Source organism: Salvelinus namaycush, chromosome 18, assembly GCF_016432855.1.
Source record: "Salvelinus namaycush isolate Seneca chromosome 18, SaNama_1.0, whole genome shotgun sequence".
Lineage (NCBI taxonomy): Eukaryota > Metazoa > Chordata > Actinopteri > Salmoniformes > Salmonidae > Salvelinus > Salvelinus namaycush.
Genome location: NC_052324.1, coordinates 31283617 through 31303339, shown reverse-complemented (window position 1 = coordinate 31303339; position 19723 = coordinate 31283617). Strand labels below are relative to the sequence as shown.

Here is a 19723-nt window from a genome sequence, read left to right as displayed (position 1 = left end):
TAAATTCCTTGAAAGTTACCAAACTCTGGTAGTTTACTGGTAAACCTTGAAAGTAACTTCCCTTTGCAACCCTAGTTAAAACATATGATCCAGCCAAATAAGATGCAGCCAAAGCCACCTCTTCAACTAACCAGATGGCCTGTGTCTACAGTACACAGAGAAGAAAAAAAACAGCGCATTGAAACTGACCTCCTCCGAAAAGCAACAATAGACCATTTTTTCTCTCCCCATTTAGGGCACTCATTGGGGGAGAAACACCGCCCTCCAGATTCAATCAAAATTAATTTATCCCCAGACACTCTTTGATGCTGGACCCAAATAGAGTCTAGTACGCATTTAATGTGCAACGACAATATGAAAAGCTGGCAGCATTTACAATCCAAATGAGACTGCTTCCCCTTCCACCCCCAGACAGACAGACAAGGTAGCAGCACTGTCTCCACTTGGCTTGCCACTTTCAGTCTCTCTCTCAGCCCCCAGTCCTCCTCTTCAGAATAAACATACAGCCAGGAACACAACCAGAGCCCTACATTAAGTCCTGAGAACAGGGTGCCGAGGTAACCAAGGCCAGCAGGTGTGCATTCATATGATACACCAATAACAAACAATGGAAGCGAGAGGTGTGGGGAGGGAGCATTACGCTACCCTTGAATCCTAATTTCTAGGACGGACAAAGTGTTACAGAGCTGAGATGGTAACCTGAGTGTCAGTCTTTGTGCCATCATGCCAAACATGGCTTGACAATGAAAGCAAAGAGTTGGCAAGAGCACAAACCAATCTGGGACCAGGCTAGGGGACTGGCTGACCATGGGGAGATGTTCAGGCCAGGGAGGGAGCCAGGGTGAAGAGGGGGGCAGTAGTCGGTGAAAGGACCTCTAGTGTGAGTGAGGGGGTGGATGGTGGAGGCTGAAGGGACCAGGCGTTTAAATGAGGACAGCGCTCCTCCTGTGTTCTCACTCTCTTGCTCCCTCTTTCAGCCAGACTGTCTGTTGGAGCCTTGAGCTGAGCGGGGGAGGCAGACAAAGGCAGCAGAACAGCACATTGTGTGTCAGACATGAGTGGCTGCTACCTCCCTCGCCTCAACAGTCGACACACACTTCACCTCAGCTAGACGTGTGCTGCCTGAGGGGAGGGGAGGTCCATAGGTGAGAGCACTTTCCTGTATCAAAGAGGAAGAAAGGAGACCTAGAGGCAAGAATAAAATGGATTGCTCACACACGCTCAATTTAGACCCCCGAGCAAATCGCCAGCCTGAAATGGTAATGCTACCTACTTTCTGTGAGAGGATAAAGTCAATCTTTCCGTTACCAAGGTAACTCCATTGAGATCCCCTTTCCTTGTATAGCCTATCCTCCTTTATGTGTGATTCCAGAGTGGCTCTGTGTGCTTGGCCATCATAAGGAACTGGAATACACAGGTTTCTGAGCCCAGCTCCGTTGAATCAAATCAATCTAGGTGTACAGAGGAGGCATTGGCTGGGGGATGTGGGGGATAGGGCCTAAGTTCCTGGCAGCTTCCATTCAGAGTTCCATTGGGAGGATTATACTGAGGTGGATGGAGATGAATTCAGTGGGGTAGATAGATCTCACATTGTACATCCCAAATGGCACCCAATTGAAAAAAATGTACTTTTATTTAACTAGGCAAGTCCGTTAAGAACAAATTCTTATTTACAATGACGGCCTACACCGGCCAAACTCGGACGACCCTGGGCCAATTGTGCGCCGCCCTATGGGACTCCCAATCACGGCCGGTTGTGATACAGCCTGGATTCGAACCAGGTTGTCTGTAGTGACGCCTCTAGCACTGAGATGCAGTCTTAGACCACTGCGCCACTTTCCCCATGTAGTGCACAAATATTGACCAGAGCCCTATGAGCCCTGGTCAAAAGTAGCGTACTACATTAGGAAATAGCGTGACATTTTGGACGGTACCACCTATACATTAATTGAGCTGTGCGTTAGTCCCCTTTCGTCCACCCTTGGCCTTCGACCAATGGTAGATCTCATTACTGGCCTAGTTAACACACTGGTTTCATCTATGCAGCACAGCAAACACAGCTTCTCTCTACCAGTCCTTCTAGGAGAGCAAGGCACTGACAGTACCCTCCTCCTTACCCCTACACTAAGGCACAGTAGATCATCATTACTAACCTATATATGATGTGTAACAGAGAGCACATGGAGTCATTTCATTAGTATTTATTAACCAGGATAGTCCATTGAGTAACCCTTGCCACTGGTTTCCAGGTTGTAAAGTGAGAATCAAGTGAACAATAAACACTGTATGCTTGACTACACACTAGCTAAGTGTTTCTGACATTTTGGAAGTGGAATGAACCTTGATTTGTACAAGCACATCCCTCCATTGTGCTTCCAGAGGTGTCACCTGCCTGGGTTATGAGGGGGAGGACAACATTTCAGCCAGAATAGTTCAATGCCCCAGGAGTCACCTGTCCGGAAAGCTCCCTCAGTGTTTGACTCTACCTGTCATTCCCTATTCTCTTTCACCGACACCTTTTCATCTATGACATTTCACCCACCGCCTCCCATCAAAAGACCTCCACAGCCACAGACGGAGCTGATCAATGCTTGGCCCAGTTAGCCGACCAGGCCCTATGGCCCTGTTGGCTATTCCATTTAACCCACTTACAGCCCTAGTTCAAAACCCAGCCAGCCCAGCTCTGTAGCCAGTGGACCAATCCACTCTGCTGAGTGGATCCAGGTTTCCACTCTGTCTGGTACCAATTTAGGGCTAAAATCATCCACACGCTGCTCTTCTCATTACTGGCTGTAAAATTCATTATTTAAATGCTCTCCATCTACGCAAAAGTGAAAATGCTTCCATCCACTTTACATGACACTGGCTCCTAGACTGAAATGTTCACTTCTCACTCACATTTCAAACTAAATCATGCAGTAACCATGATGACCATTCAGAAAGCACAGGAAAGCAGCAGACAGAGAACCCATTTGAGATGTGCATGATGACAACAATGACTGTTAAAGAAATCTCTCTCGGCTGTGTTTAAGGCAGTATGGTCTGAAGAGGGCTTGGCAGGGCCATCTCTGTGTGTCTAGCAGACATTATACAGAGACAGATGGCTGAGTGAGAGGCTGGCATGAAGGCAGCAAAGGGCCTTAGACTTAGTTAGCATGAGACAGCCAGTCTCCTCGCACAGAAAGACAGACACATAATCATCCCTACTTGGAAGAAAACAACTTAGGCTACACCATAGAAATAGAACCCAGGCTGTTTCTGTGGTCTACACACGTTCACCCAGATTAATCGAGCTGAAGTAGGGGACACTGACCCCAATTCACATGCTCTGCCTTGTGGGAAGCCACAGACTTATGACCATAAACCGAGATGGCAGCTAAAATTAAGGTTTTGACTATGTGATGTAACAAAAGACTTAGCCAACTTGGCTCTAAGCAACTTCAGACATGACATAATGCTTAGTGAGAGCAGAGCGGTTGTCCGTCCCTCCCTGGGCCTGAGAGAGAGCATCTCGTGCATTACGCTCATCTCAATATCTGCAATACTGCTCGTGGCAACATTTCACTGAGTCAACCTTTTAATTAAACATGGCACACCAGTCCAGCAGGGCCAGACAACCATTACAATGTTAAATGCCTCCGCCACACTGCTCGCCTTCAAACTCAAGACAGGGAATTTCCTCCTGCTGCAGAATTTAAAATAGGGCCAATCGCTTTTGCCCTCATTTTGAGTGGTCTCTAATACTCACCAGGCAGTCTCCAACCCTGATCCCCCAATGACTCCCAGTATTTATTCACTCTTCCCCCTCCAACCAAATTTAGATTCTCCTTTTTCATTGGTAGACTTAAGGATAGAGGGAATTGGGGCAGTAGGGTAAACTCACTTCGATACTGAAGTAGCCTCGGTCTACGTAGTCTCCGAGGAAGAGATAACGTGTGTTGCTGGGCAAGCCACCAACTTCAAACAGCTTCATTAGGTCAAAGAACTGTCCGTGGACATCTCCACACACTGAGGACAAACAAACAACACTGTTATGGAAGGAAACAGAATAGGTTATTATCCTCTAATACAGGAGAGGCACGGTGCTATATGACAATAGTTTGACAGTAATTTGAGAGAGTAGCCTCATTCAGTCTATGAAGAAGTAATCTATTGATGTAAAAATGTGAATTACAGGGAATAAATGTAGGTCTATATTAAATCAATATGTTTTCCTCCATTATTTCTCTGTAATACAAAAACATATTGAATAACCCTGAAGGGAGTCAGAAGAAAAAGCCTCTAATAGAAAGATTAAAGTGTAATTCAGAGTCCGGTGTCCCATTGTGACATAGGTACATGGTTCTGAGACCACCATCCGAGGGGGAAGCACAGGTCAAACGCGCACCTCTCCACAATTCCCAACCAACGCTGCTCCACATACTCTTCCTCTATTCATCTGGATGTGTTAACATTTGGAAAATTGCCTGAGCCGTGCTGAGAATTTGAAAGGTATGAAAGTTAACGGTCCAATACTCTAACCTAGAACACTGCTGAGTGTACACGTACACGTTTTGGACTCTGATATGGGCTGAAGCTGGATCAGGACGGTAAGGACAGCTGTGTGAAACGGAGTTCAGAACTCTGGCCAATAAAATGGGTCTACTCCACTCCAATACACCTTTTGCTAACAGATGCATTAAACAGTGGTGTGGCACCATGGCATACTGCCCAGCCCAGTGCTGTGTTTACTCTGGGCCTGGTTGGGCACTATTCCATGGCACTAACTGTCTGTCTGTCTGTCTGTCTGTCTGTCTAAAAGAGAGAGGTGCATGCATCATCCTCACTCAGCATGTCTAGGCCAGAGGAAGTAGTCTAGCCTGGTGGAACCAACCTGATCCCTGTGTTCTCACCATTCTACTTCACTTGATACGTGCAGTAAAACAGAATGGTAAATGGAGGAATCAGACTGGTTCCACCAGGCTACGAGAAGGCACTAATATGTGTACTATTCAAATCCATAGCACGTATATGATGTAATCTAAATCCATAAGACCTGGGGTTTAAAACTAACTTGCTAAACCCGGATGTTGTTTTAGACAAATTCCAAAAGGTCAGGCTTCACAAGCTAAACACAACTAGACCTAATGACAGGCTAAACGTGACTATTTGCATAAGATCCGTTTGAAGTAAAGTTAGTGGAGGCCGGGTGACTGACAGCCATAGAAGCAGCAGGTAAGTTCCTCCTCAGATAAAGGGAGGGAATGTACTCAACTATCTTTTTGCGTAAAACATTGAAAGGGTGCTTCAAGTCAACAGCCAGGCACATACACAGTGTACAAAACATTAGGAACTTTCCATGCTCTTTCCATGACATAGACTGACCAGGTGAATCCAGATGAAATCTATGATCCCTTATTGATGTCACCTGTTAAATCGACTTCACTCAGTGTAGATGAAGGGGAGGAGACGGGTTAAAAAAATATTTTTAAGCCTTGAGACATGGATTGTGTATGTGTGCAATTCAGGTCGCGTCTACACTTGACACTAGCATCCGACTTCTGTTATCAGAATACGAAGATTGCATTGAAAAGACAGGTCTAGACGCACAAAAGTCACTTCGTGGTCTGATTGTGTTCAGATCTGGCTGACCATTTCAGGTGGTCAGGGAGGCATTGTGTAGGGGCCTCCCGAGTGGCGCAGTGGTCTAAGGCAGTGCTAGCTGTGCCACTAGAGATTCTGGTTCAAATCCAGGCTCTGTCGCATCCGGCCGCAACCGAGAGAGGCATGGGGCGGCGCACAATTGGCCCAGCGTCGTCCGGGTTAGGGGAAGGTTTGGCCGGCAGGGATGTGCTTGTCCCATTTGCACTCTTGCGACTCCTGTGGCGGGCCTGGCGAAATGCACGCTGACACGGTTGCCAGGTGTACGGTGTTTCCTCCGACACATTGGTGGGGCTGGCTTCTGGGTTAAGCGGGCATCGTGTCAAGAAGCATTGCGGCTTGGCTGGGTTGTGTTTTGGAGGACACACGGCTCTAAACCGTTGCCTCTCCTGATTCCGTACGGGAGTTGCAGCGATGAGACAAGAATAACTACCAATTGGATAGCACGAAAAAGTGGTAAAAGTACAAAAAAATAAAAAGGGAGGCATTGTGTGCGGATTTCTCCTCAGTCTGGATGCAATAAGGCTACCGAAAGCGCATCAGCACTCCTCCCACAAGACTCCAGAAGACTTGTGTTTTGGGACCGAGAGGCATTATAACGTTGGCGGAAATACGTTCTAAGTGTGTGAGGAATGTGTTTGCTGGCCTCAAATGCTAGCCAGGTAGCTAAAATAAAATTTTAAAAATAAAGTTATGCTAACCCGTTTTCAATCCCTTTAGCATTGATTGCTAGGTAGCTACAGAGGTTAGCTACTGCCATCAGTTGTGGTGTTTTCATATTTTGCCTATTCCACTGTTTGTAGAATGCCTATTGCACGGGAAAAGGGAATCCGGATACAATGTGGACACATTTAAATGTAGTTGTAGATGCATTACGAGTTTGGAATTCCATGTTCAGAACTATATGATCAGAATCTTAAGGCTTCATGAACAGTAAAGTCTAGACACGCCTCAGAGGATGAATGGGCAAGACAAAAGATTTAAGTGCCTTTGAACTGGGTATGGTAGTAGGTGCCAGACGCAAAGGTTTGAGTGTGTCAAGAACTGCAAAGCTGCTGGGTTTTTCACACGCAACAGTTTCCCCATGTGTATCAAGAACGGTCCACCCCCTAAAGGACATCCAGCCAACTTGACAACTGTGGGAAGCATTGGAGTCAACATGGGCCAGCATCCTTGTTGAACTCTTGACACCTTGTAGCCCATGCCCCAATGAATTGAGGCTGTTCTGAGGGCAAAAGGGGGTTAAACTCAATATTAGGAAGGTGTTCCTAATGTTTTATACACTCAGTGTACAGTAACAAAAAAGGTGACCAAGTTCCTTCTCTCCAACCTAATGTGCGTCTGTTTATGTCGAAGGTGTTGTGCAGTAGAAACATTTCTGTCTCAAACAGATCAATAAAGTACTCTACTTCTCTTACCTGTGATGGGTGCCTCTACCTCCAGCATGCATTTTTCCTGTCGCAGAATGTTGGCTCCGTCATTGATGATCCGGAGGGCCACTTCCTCCTCCAGCCGGCCCTCCTTCACCAGGTGGGTTCGGAGGGTCTCTGGGTTGGGCTTGCCATCCTCAAACAGCTCCTTCATAGACAGACGCTGCTGTGGAGGGTATGGCACAGCTAGACAGGGGAACAGAGGGCCAAACAGGTATTATGGATGAGTACACTACTTTAGTACACTACTTTTGACCAGGGCTTTGGTCATAAGTAGTGTACTAAATAGGCTAAAGAATGCTATTTGGGATGCGAACCTGGTCAAAAGTAGTGCACTATAGGGAATAGTGTGCCATTTGGGATGCAAACCTAGATGCAAGGGGTTACATTTATATTCAATACCTAAATGAGTGCAGCAATCTACAATGCATTATGTCCACCATTAGTGTACTACAGATTGTTCATTTGTGCTGGCAAACCACATACAATCTAGGCTTTAAGTTAGCCTAGAGAAATAGAATGAGAACCCAGATCTTAGGCAATGAAACAATATTAAGCCATCCAGTAATAATTTGAAACAAACTGATGGGAAGTGTTTCCCCATCTGCCTACAGTGTCCACCCAGTCATTAATATACTAGTGAAGCAGACGGCAGCATCCCTGGTAGGCTAGTCAATCACTGTATGAAATGTCAATCCCACTGAGGTGTTATCAGGAGAGGTAGACATTTAGAGAGAGAGTGATGAAGTTATGGTCACAAGAGGACTCTTATTGATGTAGAGGCTACGCTATAATAATGCAGCCATGCAAGGTCTCAGACGCCGAGCACCAATCCATCCCGGCTCACCTCACATGAACCGCCTAGCCTGGTCACTAATCTGTTCTACAGTCTCACAATCCCTTACAGAGTGCAAAAGGTTTCCATGGCATAAGAAACTTGATAATGTTTTAGCTACTGGACTCTGTTGTCAAATGAAAAATAAATGTTCCTCTTTTTGTTCAGAAACTAGGCTAAATTGTGTAGCAAGTAGCTATGCAGGCAAGCAATTAGAAAATATGACAATTGTTGTTTTTAGTTGTAGGTTATAATATAGACTTGGTGTGGAATGGATGTGTTGGCAGTTGGATTACATGGGGCAACAACCTCCAATCGTTAAACAGGAAAGGACTGTTCCAATGCAAATCAGCAGACAGACCGATAGGATGAGGCATTTACTATCGGAATAATGAAGCAGGCCATATCCAGTTTGGCAGGTAGGGCCTAGCATTCCCTCTGTCCTGGTTTGAAAGATTAGGTAAATTGACCTATAACCTTTCACAGAGCCACACAGTAAGTGTCTTCTACTACAAGAACACTTGTCTTTGTTTTCTAAAGAAGCCCAGCAATGACAAACTAATCAAACTGTCATTAAAAAAACATCCATATCATGGTCACTTCAGATCACAGGTGTCAAACTCATTCCACGGTGGGCCAAGAGTCTGCGGGCTTTCGCTCCTCTCTTGTACTTGATTGATGAATATAAGGCACTACTTAGTAAAGAACATCCCTCATCTGGTTGTCTAGAGCTTAATTGAAAGGAAGAACCCAAAACCCCCAGACAATAGGACCTCAATGGAAAGAGTTCGATGCCTGAGAAGAAGGTACTCAGTCTCCACCATGGCTCTGCTTATAACACTGTATAGATCATCAAGGACGATCATGAAAGCGACATAAACCAAAGGCTGGAATATGAGTGAGCTCTAATTAGCTTTTGTGTGGGTGTGTTTAATCAGCGCGATGGCACCTGACTCTGCAGAGGAACAGAGGTAGCCTAATGCATTATAACCTACTACCATTCATCTCAGGTTACCAGGAGGTTGACGCTGGTCTGGAGAGATGAGAGGGGAGGTTGACTTGTGTAATGTGTCAGCAGCAGAATCAATTGATAACATTATCTGTCTGAGACAAACACTTTGTCATGCTGAAACAAATGTCCATGCTTCTTTTCTTCACTAGCATCATTGAGTAGGGATGTTAACGTTAACAGTTAAATCGGTTAGCTGCCGGAAATACATTTGACAGGTCATGCTTATCAGTCTAAAGGTTCATTTGCATAATTTAGAGGAATTAAATTGACACATGCATTTTTAGGTAGCCGCTATGTATCTTATTTAAATCACATGCGCACAGCATATAAAGTGTGTGAGGAGCAGAATATTACCTGTCGGACAGCGCAAAAGCTTCAGCTCCTGGAGTGAAGTGTTCTTATAAGCCAAATCATTGTGCAACAATTCTAAATGTAATCGAGAGTTTATGGCCACGATTAAAAAGAGGATTCCAGCTTTCTATGACAACATTTTTATTTCTCAACAACTAATTGAAAGGTGTCATCCATTAGAGTGCATAGGCAAAACGATAGGACTATAAGTGTGTCAGCACCTTGTAATCTAAACTGGAGGCAGTATGCAATTTGAAAACACATAGCCTCCTTAATTGTTTGAAACCTGAATGTCTTAGTTCATATTATGAGGCATGTCTTACCTTGCTTCAAAGTAGCCTAGCCAAAATCCAACCATAAAAAACAACCTTAATATCAAGCCCTGGAGGGAATTATTTTAAAGACAAAGTATTCGGTTGCAATTGTAATATTGTATAGGCTACCAAGGGTGGCCAACCATCCTCCAGGAGAGCCATAAAGGGACATTGTTGACCTCCCGGGTGGCGCAGTGGTCTAGGGCACTGCATCGCAGTGCTAGCTGCGCCACCAGAGTCTCTGGGTTCGCGCCCAGGCTCTGTCGCAGCCGGCCGCAACCGGGAGGTCCGTGGGGCGACGCACAATTGGCATAGCGTCGTCCGGGTTAGGGAGGGTTTGGCCGGTAGGGATATCCTTGTCTCAGTATGTAAAATGTAATAAAATGTATGTAATAAAATGTATGCACTCTACTGTAAGTCGCTCTGGATAAGAGCGTCTGCTAAATGACTAAAATGTAAATGTAAATGTTGTAATTCGGGACAGGTTTGAATATGAAAGACAATAGGCAGAGTGTAGTCTACATTCTTTTCTGATTCTCTATGGTAAAAAAACTATTTTGTAAAGTGGTTCCCCCCTTTTTTTCTTACCTTTAACTAGTTAAAAAAAAGGTTAAATAAATAAAGGCTAAAAAAAATACAATAAATAAAACAAATGTTCCTTGCATCGTACAATCAGAATTGCTAAAGGTCTGAATTTGGGATATTTTACTTAAAATCACCAAAAAAGTTAGCTTATTTTTTATTTAACTAGGCAAGTCAGTTAAGAACAAATTCTTATTTACAACGACGGCCTAAGAACTGTGGGTTAACTGCCTTGTTCAGGGGCAGAACGACAGATTTTTACCTTGTCAGCTCGGGGATTCGATCTAGCAAGCTTTTGGTTACTGGCCCAACGCTCTAATCACAAGGCTACCTGCCACCGCAAAAGTGAACCATTTTTTATCGGATACACATAAGGCAATTCTAGGTCTTGTGGCATATTTTGGTTAAAATATCCCCAATTCAATGGAATTGCAACCCTCTGCATGCACAGTGCACTTACTTCACATGTGCAGATGATTCTCAAGACCTTGTACACTAATGAGCTGCTATTGAGCCCATACTACTACAGTCTGAGCCAAGGACTACATGCTTTCTGGTAAGTTTTGATTACAATACTGGGTGGGATGAAAATATTTTATGACATACACGATTTTTTGTTAACTAGTAAACAGTAGCCTACAGCAAAGTGTGTTTAAATCAATTCTAACTTGTTAACCATTTCTGCTAGTTAGTGTTTGCTACCATACGGATTTAAACTTGCTTGAGCCTGCTAACTGAGTGTTAATTCACCTGTTTCCATACATGTTTCATTTTAAAACATGCATCTTACAAAGGAGTTGTTCAATCTAGTCACTTGAAACAATGCCACTTAATATAATGTATATACTGTACTCTATATCATCTACTGCATCTTGCCATCTTTATGTAATACACGTATCACTAGCCACTTTAAAACTATGCCACTTTTATGTTTACATACCCTACATTACTCATCTCATATGTATATACTGTACTCGATACCATCTACTGCATCTTGCCTATGCCGTTCTGTACCATCACTTATTCATATATCTTTATGTACATATTCTTTATCCCTTTACACTTGTGTGTATAAGGTAGTAGTTGTGGAATTGTTAGGTTAGATTACTCGTTGGTTATTACTGCATTGTCAGAACTAGAAGCACAAGCATTTCTCTACACTCGCATTAACATCTGCTAACCATGTGTATGTGACAAATAAAATTTGATTTGATCTAACTGCTTAACAATTTATCTATACATGGAATTGTATTTGGAATTTTTTTTACTAATCTTTACAGGAAAATGCCACGGGTACTATCTGATGTGTGGAGACATTTTACTGCAGCTAATGTAGAAGGAAAAGCGGTTTACATTTGCAAATACTGTGCCAAATCATATGTGAAGAATGCAACAAAGATGCAGAATCATCTGGCCAAGTGCATAAAGTTCCCTCAGTGCTCACAACAAGCAACCTGACAAAAGTCCCTCTACTTCTATTCGAGGTGAAAATGATGAATCAGACACCTTATCAACAGCAACAGCCTATGGTCCTCCTGGAATCAGAAGTTTTTTTGAGTCAATGGAGGAACGTAGTCAGAGAAATGCTGATGAATGTCTTGCTCGAGCTGTGTATGCAACTGGTTCACCTCTGATGCTTACAGGCAATGTGTATTGGAAGAGATTTCTGAATGTTCTTCGCCCAAAATACACCCCTCCAACCAGACATGCTTTATCTACTCATTTTCTGGATGCAGAGTTCAAGTGAAGGTCAAGGAAATCATAGAGAAAGCAGACTGTATTGCAATCATCTCTGATGGGTGGTTGAATGATCGTGGAATAATTAACTACATCATCTCCACCCCTCAACCAGTATTCTACAAGAGCACAGACACAAGGGACAACAGACACACCGGTCTCTACATTGCAGATGAGCTGAAGGCAGTCATCAATGACCTTGGACCACAGAAGGTATTTGCACTGGTGAAAGACAAAGCTGCGAACATGAAGGCTGCTTGGTCTAAAGTGGAGGAGTCCTACCCTCACATCACACCCATTGGCTGTGCTGCTCATGCATTGAATCTGCTCAAGGACATCAAGGCACTGAAAACAATGGATACACTTACAAGAGAGCCAAGGAAATGGTTAGGTATGTGAAGGGTCATCAAGTTATAGCAGCAATCTACCTCACCAAGCAAAGTGAGAAGAATAAGAGCACCACATTAAGAGCACCACCCAGCAACACACGTTGGGGTGGTGTTGTCATCATGTTTGACAGTCTCCTGGAGGGGAAGGAGTCTCTCCAAGACATGGCCATATCACAGTCTGCCGATATGGACAGCCCCATCAAGAGGGTCCTCCTGGATGATGTATTTTGGGAGAGAGTGGTAAGCAGCCTGAAACTCCTAAAACCTATTGTAGCAGCCATTGCACAGATTGAGGGAGACAATACCATACTGTCTGATGTTCAGACTCTGCTTGCAGATGTAAGAGAAGAAATCTGTACTGCCCTGCCCACGTCACTGTTGCTCCAAGCAGAGGAAACTGCAGTTCTGAAATACTGCAAAAGGTGTGAAGACTTCTGCCTGAAGCCCATACACACCGCAGCGTACCTGTTGGACCCCAAGTATGCTGGCAAAAGCATCCTGTCTGGTGCAGAGATCAACAAGGAATATGGTGTCATCACTACCGTGTCTCGCCACCTTGGTCTGGATGAGGGAAAGGTTCTTGGCAGTCTGGCGAAGTACACTTCCAAGCAAGGGCTTTGGGATGGAGATGCAATATGGCAGTCGGGCCAACATGAGATCATCAGCCACCTGGTGGAAGGGACTTTGTGGATCTGAGGCTCTTTCCCCTGTTGCCTCCAACATCCTCCAAATCCCACCAACATCAGCCACCTCAGAGCGCAACTGGTCCTTGTTTGGGAACACAGACACACACACCAAAGCACGCAACAGCCTGACCAATACAAGGGTTGAGAAATTGGTTGCCATCCGGGCAAATTTGAGCCTGACAACGAGCCATCCTCAACAAGGTTGGAAAGTGACAGTGAAGATGAAGCCTCAGAGTCTGATGATCAAGAGGTGGACATCGAGGAGGTCCAGGGAGAAGACATGGAAGCCTGAGAGGAAGACAACCAAAGCTTTAGTTTCTACACTATCATTTTACAGATGTATGTTGAAAACGTTTTTGGGAGATGTGATGGATCATTCAATATTCCCTTTTGTTGTTCAGTCAATCATCCCATGTGAAGAGTCAACTCATTTAATTAAAGTTCAATTCATAACTAAATTGTATTTGTTTTCTTCCATTGGAAGGATTTAATCATTTGCAATTATGTCTACTTATGATAAGGTAAAACATAAATTTTTCTGTCTCCATATGATATGGTAAATACACTGCTCAAAAAAATAAAGGGCACACTAAAATTACACATCCTAGATCTGAATGAATTAAATATTCTTATTAAATACTTTTTTCTTTACATAGTTGAATGTGCTGACAACAAAATCACACAAAAATTATCAATGGAAATCAAATTTATCAACCCATGGAGGTCTGGATTTGGAGTCACACTCAAAATTAAAGTGGAAAACCACACTACAGGCTGATCCAACTTTGATGTAATGTCCTTAAAACAAGTCAAAATGAGGCTCAGTAGTGTGTGTGGCCTCCACGTGCCTGTATGACCTCCCTACAACGCCTGGGCATGCTCCTGATGAGGTGGCGGATGGTCTCCTGAGGGATCTCCTCCCAGACCTGGACTAAAGCATCCGCCAACTCCTGGACAGTCTGTGGTGCAACGTGGCGTTGGTGGATGGAGCGAGACATGATGTCCCAGATGTGCTCAAATGGATTCAGGTCTGGGGAACGGGCGGGCCAGTCCATAGCATCAATGCCTTCCTCTTGCAGGAACTGCTGACACACTCCAGCCACATGAGGTCTAGCATTGTCTTGCATTAGGAGGAACCCAGGGCCAACCGCACCAGCATATGGTCTCACAAGGGGTCCGAGGATCTCATCTCGGTACCTAATGGCAGTCAGGCTACCTCTGGCGAGCACATGGAGGGCTGTGCGGCCCCCCAAAGAAATGCCACCCCACACCATGACTGACCCACCGCCAAACCGGTCATGCTGGAGGATGTTGCAGGCAGCAGAACGTTCTCCACGGCGTCTCCAGACTCTGTCACGTCTGTCACATGTGCTCAGTGTGAACCTGCTTTCATCTGTGAAGAGCACAGGGCGCCAGTGGCGAATTTGCCAATCTTGGTGTTCTCTGGCAAATGCCAAACGTCCTGCACGGTGTTGGGCTGTAAGCACAACCCCCACCTGTGGACGTCGGATCCTCATACCACCCTCATGGAGTCTGTTTCTGACCGTTTGAGCAGACACATGCACATTTGTGGCCTGCTGGAGGTCATTTTGCAGGGCTCTGGCAGTGCTCCTCCTGCTCCTCCTTGCACAAAGGCGGAGGTAGCGGTCCTGCTGCTGGGTTGTTGCCCTCCTACGGCCTCTTCCTAAGTGGACAGTTGGATTTCACAGAAGTGTGATTGACTTGGAGTTACATTGTGTTGTTTAAGTGTTCCCTTTATTTTTTTGAGCAGTGTATATCCAATGCAAAAAACATCTACATTTAAATGGTATTAATATTAATTTGCATATATTTCTGTTAATTCCCATATATTCCACACAGAAAGTTTCCACCTCGGAATATTCCCCAAAATGTGCAACCCTACGTAAAATATAAAAATTGTGTTAAACTTTTTTATTTTGTACAAGTGACTTCGGCTTTTGGAACAACAAAAAAATATGTCCTACTTGTCCAAAGGACCAAAACATTTTTGGTGTCAATCCCTGCTTTCATATCAACATTATTTGTCCAGAAGCCAAAGGCACAATCATAGTCATAATAACAACGCATTGTAGTTGCTCCATCTTTAGATCCCCCCCGCATTATAAGTTTCAACCTGAGATTTTCATCAGTCACACAAGGAACCGCTTGCATCAGGTGCCCTTTTAAGAATGTTTTACATTGGCTGCTTCATTACAGGAGTTGCATATTCATGGCTGTGAGACAAAAGGCTTGCTATTGTTGCATGTTTCAATTAAGCTCTTAATGAAAAACTTGTGTTCAGTGTATGATGCTCTGTTGGTCACATCATTTTACTGTTTGGAACTAATTTTACAGTTTGCTAACCGGTTAATGAGAGTTGGTTAGTCGGCAGCAAAATTGACCGAAATGTGCATCCTTATTTTGGAGCAACCATCAGTCAAACGCAAGTCCAACCTATTCACGCACTACTTTTGACCAGAACCTTATGATACTATGCAGCCTTGTTTTGGTGTGCAGCACAGAACAGGTGTGGCACAGGCTGAATATGTGATGGGCTGGCATAGGATCGGACAGCCAGTCTGCAGTAGGATTGCTACAGCAGCACACACAGTGAACTCAAAAACTCACCCTATGATCAGTACAAGCTGTCATGCTCACAAGTGTGGTATAAATAAACGTAAGCGCTCCTGGGCCTACGAGGCAGGCCGCGAAAGGAACTGTAAGCCGGGTACGAGCGTTAAGAAGAGATTAGGGAAAAGCCTCTATTAGCCTATTATTACAGGGTCAGAGTCTGTGTATTTGGTAGCCTAGCAAGCTAGCCCCACTGGAGGCAAGATCCTGGCCCCAAGGATCCAAGAAAATATGGATGGAGACTCAGTGAGGGGCAAAGGCAGGCAGTGGCGACCATATGTCAAGGGCTAGGCCTATTGGCCAGGTATAGGGATCAACGCCACCATCTCAGTGACACTAACTGGAGCAAGGCAGTTGGATCACACAGTCATGTATTCTAGGGTCACCTGCGCATGATCTCAGTCTGCAGTAGTGGTGAGAGTCAAACTGCTACTGGTCAGGAGGACCAGGAGTTTGGGAACAAAATTATAGGTTAGGATAGGCATACACTAGGCTTGGGCAATATACAGTTTATACCAGGATATAATTGTCAATACCGTTAAATTACACATTGCAGGAGCTGCGTGGTACGCCACTGCTTATAACTATAAGAATTCTAAGATGTCAAATGATATCCAGGTCAGGGTTCCAGCTATGCATTTGGTTTGCTAACTAAGTGGTTAGATGTCAAGAACAAGCTTCTTGGTTACAGCAGAGACAATCAATCTCCTCCTGGATCAAGATCCCTGTTGCCCAAATTGTTATGCGAGTAAAAAAATAAATACATATTTTGTATTTGGGGGGAAGGGGGGTATAGCGCCCTACTGTGCACTTCCGGTAAAACCATATACCCCGGTATGGTACAGAAACTGTATGACAGTACGAAAATCTGGACACCACCAAACCCTAACATTACACCGTAAATTCATCTTTCCTTCAGATTAATTTACTAATTAGCATGGTTGTTCAATAGCCTCTGCTTCATAACAAATGAGTCTTGAATCTAATGAAGTAGGCCTACATCTTACCCAAACAAACAATATGTATTTAATTCTCAGTGTTTCCCCTAGGATTTTTTCCTATTATTTTTTTTCAGCCGCAGCGGCAGTTGGGGGGGGGGGGGTGGGGGATCTTCCTGTGGAATATCAATACATCTACAAGAGCAACAAAAAATTATTGTGGCAGCGCTGCTAAATGCATATAGTGAAAACACTGAATTCTGATAAACTTGTTTCAGATTTGGTCTGTCTATTATAGTCGGTCTGTCTATTATATAATCAAATACTCACAAAAGGGGGTAATGGCACACTGACTGATTAGGCTACAGAATCTGGGCAGTGGATGTGGCCCAGGGTGCTGTGGAAAGGTCCCTCCCATCCAAATTGCCCTAATCACTGAATGACTTTACTTTACCCAATTAATTAATTACACAGAGTTGTGGTCAGTGACATCACATACTCTGCACTGCACCCAACTGGGCAGCTCCCGTTCAGACAGGAACACCTGCCAAGGCTACACAGTTTTTAATTACCCATACCAAATTATTGATTTGAGGCTCCCCATAAATCACACAAATGAAGTGGAGTGCGAAATATGAACTCACCAATAAAGAAAGAATTATGAATACCTCCTCTTTCCCATCTGGGCTACAATTGTGGTACAAGTAGAGCACTTGCACAACATTCCATCTCTTCAATAATGTAGGCTATCCAAAGTGTCAGTTTCAGTAACTTTTTAGTCATATCTAGCAGTGAGTGAGATCAATCGTGTGGATAGTACCACTAACAGAGGAGTAGCAGTATCATCCTACTCACCAAGTCTCTCCTGAGCCATGGTACAGTTAAACTGCCAGGTTGGGACCCCCACTGCTTCTGGCTGGCTGTACAAACAACAAACCAATTTTTCTTCCACTCTTCCTCCCTCCCGCTACTCTCTCACACCCTGTGGTAGCTAGACCATGTTGTACACGTCACTGGGGAGATTCTTTCCGCAATTAACTCACCCTCTCATTACTGGCAGACATGCATACAAATTGCAATCCCCTGCCAGGGCATTCTCTTGCTGCAGGCCCAGCACTCTCCCCGAAAGGGTTGGTAGCGCTGGGTTGATAGAGGGGGTCTCCCCGGGAGCTGGCTCGGGTTCGGCTGAAGAGACCGGTTCAGGCCAGGCTGCGCTGTGCTAACGAGGTTCTGCCTGCCCAGGGAGCCACAACAGCAGAGTGCAGGAATCCCCCTTGCCAGCCTAATCACAGCAATAGCAAACCTCTCACGGCACGCTCTCCCTCAGTCGCGCTTGTGTGACACACTGCACACAGTCACTCAATTCCTCATGATGAGAAATTACAGGCCTATCTAGACCTAGAGTGCCCCACTGAAACCTGCCTAATGATGTCACCCTGCATCACGTTCCTTGACCACAGACTGAGTCAGCAGACATGGGAGAAGGTGTCTGTCTGCGACCCAAAGTGGGCCCTGAATGTGAGAGGTGGGTCACGAGTTATGAGAATACATTTATAATCACACACCATTTATTATTAATTTGGGTCGTTGGAAGACAATTTAGGTCATAGGACGACAGTCAATTTCACATTTTGGGTCTCGATCTGAAAAAGTTTAAATAACCCTGATTTAGAGCCAATGTCAAAGGGGCCCCCTGAGTCCTGTTCACAGCCAAGCTTCATGGCAGGGCTGCTATAAACCCGGTCCTAAAAAATACCACCACAAGTGTAAACCCATCACAGAGAAATTGGTGACTGTCACAAAAACAAGCATTTTGTTTTTGGGATTAGGCCGTCTACACCCCTGGTTATACACACTAGAAAACACATTTGAGTAGCTAGTTAGCTAGACAACAATTTATAACAAACTCACTTTTTTGATTGCGAGTAACATTAATTGTCTCTCTGTCCATTCTGTATATGTCGTGCCTGTTGACTACCTAGCTATAGGTGTTGAGTGAGCCATGCTAAATATATATAGCTAGTTACAAACTGTGTGTCCTAACGAAATGTATGTATGACAGAACTAGCTAGTTAAGCTACCCAACTACTGCAGCCAAGCAGATACAATTTGTTCGTTCAATATAGTTTACTAGCTTGCGAGCATGCTGTTCTTGCAGTTTCTTGTGGTGTAACGTTAGCTACCTAAGGTTAGCTAGCCAACTGTCTAACCCATGGACTGTTAAATTGAAGTCTAACTGGCTAGCTCCTGCAAAGTCAACTCACCTTTTACGAGCCGCTCAGTTGTAGATTGTTTTTCTCCGGCTTTCTCCTTGTCTTTGTCTTTTCCAGACATGATTGTTTCGCCTTGCCTCAAAACTCAGGACCAAGCTCGATGACCAAGCTAGCTAGCTTCTAGCACTAGCTAGCTGCTTACACTGTTTTGACGTTATGTTGAGACTGAAGAGAGACTGGCTTTATTTCCGACAAGACTGATTTGATTAGCTACAGTAGTTAGCTAGCTATGCTCGATTGCTAACGAGCTAGCTAGTCCGTGTCAAAATTTCACAAACTGAAGTGGACCATCAACACCGGGACTGCTTGTTCCGCGTATCAAAAGTCTTTAATATTTTGTGGAAAATACGATTTTCCACTTTAAGAGTTTAAGAGCAAACTAGCTAACTAACTGTTAGCTGGCTAACTAACGTTTACGTTAGATGTCTATCAAATTGACAAATGACTAGCTATCAAGCCATTTGAATGCTAACGTTATTCAGACATCTCATCAAATGGCTTGGATTACTTAGATTAGCTACTCATTCATAAAATCTATCGCTTTCAAACCTGAGTTTCCTCGTGGTTATCGAGCCCTGTTCCAGGTATAACTAGCGTTCTGACCATAACCTAAAGGATTCAACTCTAGCTAATCTGACAGCCCACACAGACAGGGCGCGTTCGAGCAGACCAGTTTTGTCAAATCGGTGCGCCTTCTTCTTTAAATTTGTGTTGGCTGATCGCAATCGAGAAGTGCATACATCGCCACCTAATGTACTGGCGTGTGAAGCCGGTCACGACCTCCCTATTATTTAATTGAATTTGTCTAGCTGTGTTTCTACCTACTGTTCGGGAGTATGAATTCATTACACTTTGTGACACAAAAAGGGAAGGGGAAAAGGACGGACAACAGGGGAGAAAATTGC

General features: G+C 44.4%; 1 protein-coding gene across 4 annotated transcripts in view; it reads right to left on the bottom strand.

The window, feature by feature from the left end:
* The window catches only part of LOC120063358 (serine/threonine-protein phosphatase 2B catalytic subunit gamma isoform-like), a 46936-nt gene extending 27459 nt beyond the window's left edge, over positions 1-19477 (bottom strand). For all 4 annotated transcript variants that reach the window (XM_039013696.1, XM_039013698.1, XM_039013697.1 and 1 more), the window contains exons 1-3: positions 18810-19477; positions 7059-7256; positions 3884-4008 (exon numbers count right to left, since the gene is read on the bottom strand). In XM_039013696.1, the coding sequence (XP_038869624.1) occupies positions 3884-4008; positions 7059-7256; positions 18810-18879 (393 nt within the window). In that variant the 5' untranslated portion in view covers positions 18880-19477. The remainder of the gene's footprint in view (positions 1-3883; positions 4009-7058; positions 7257-18809) is intronic.
* Positions 19478-19723: the final 246 nt, after the last annotated feature.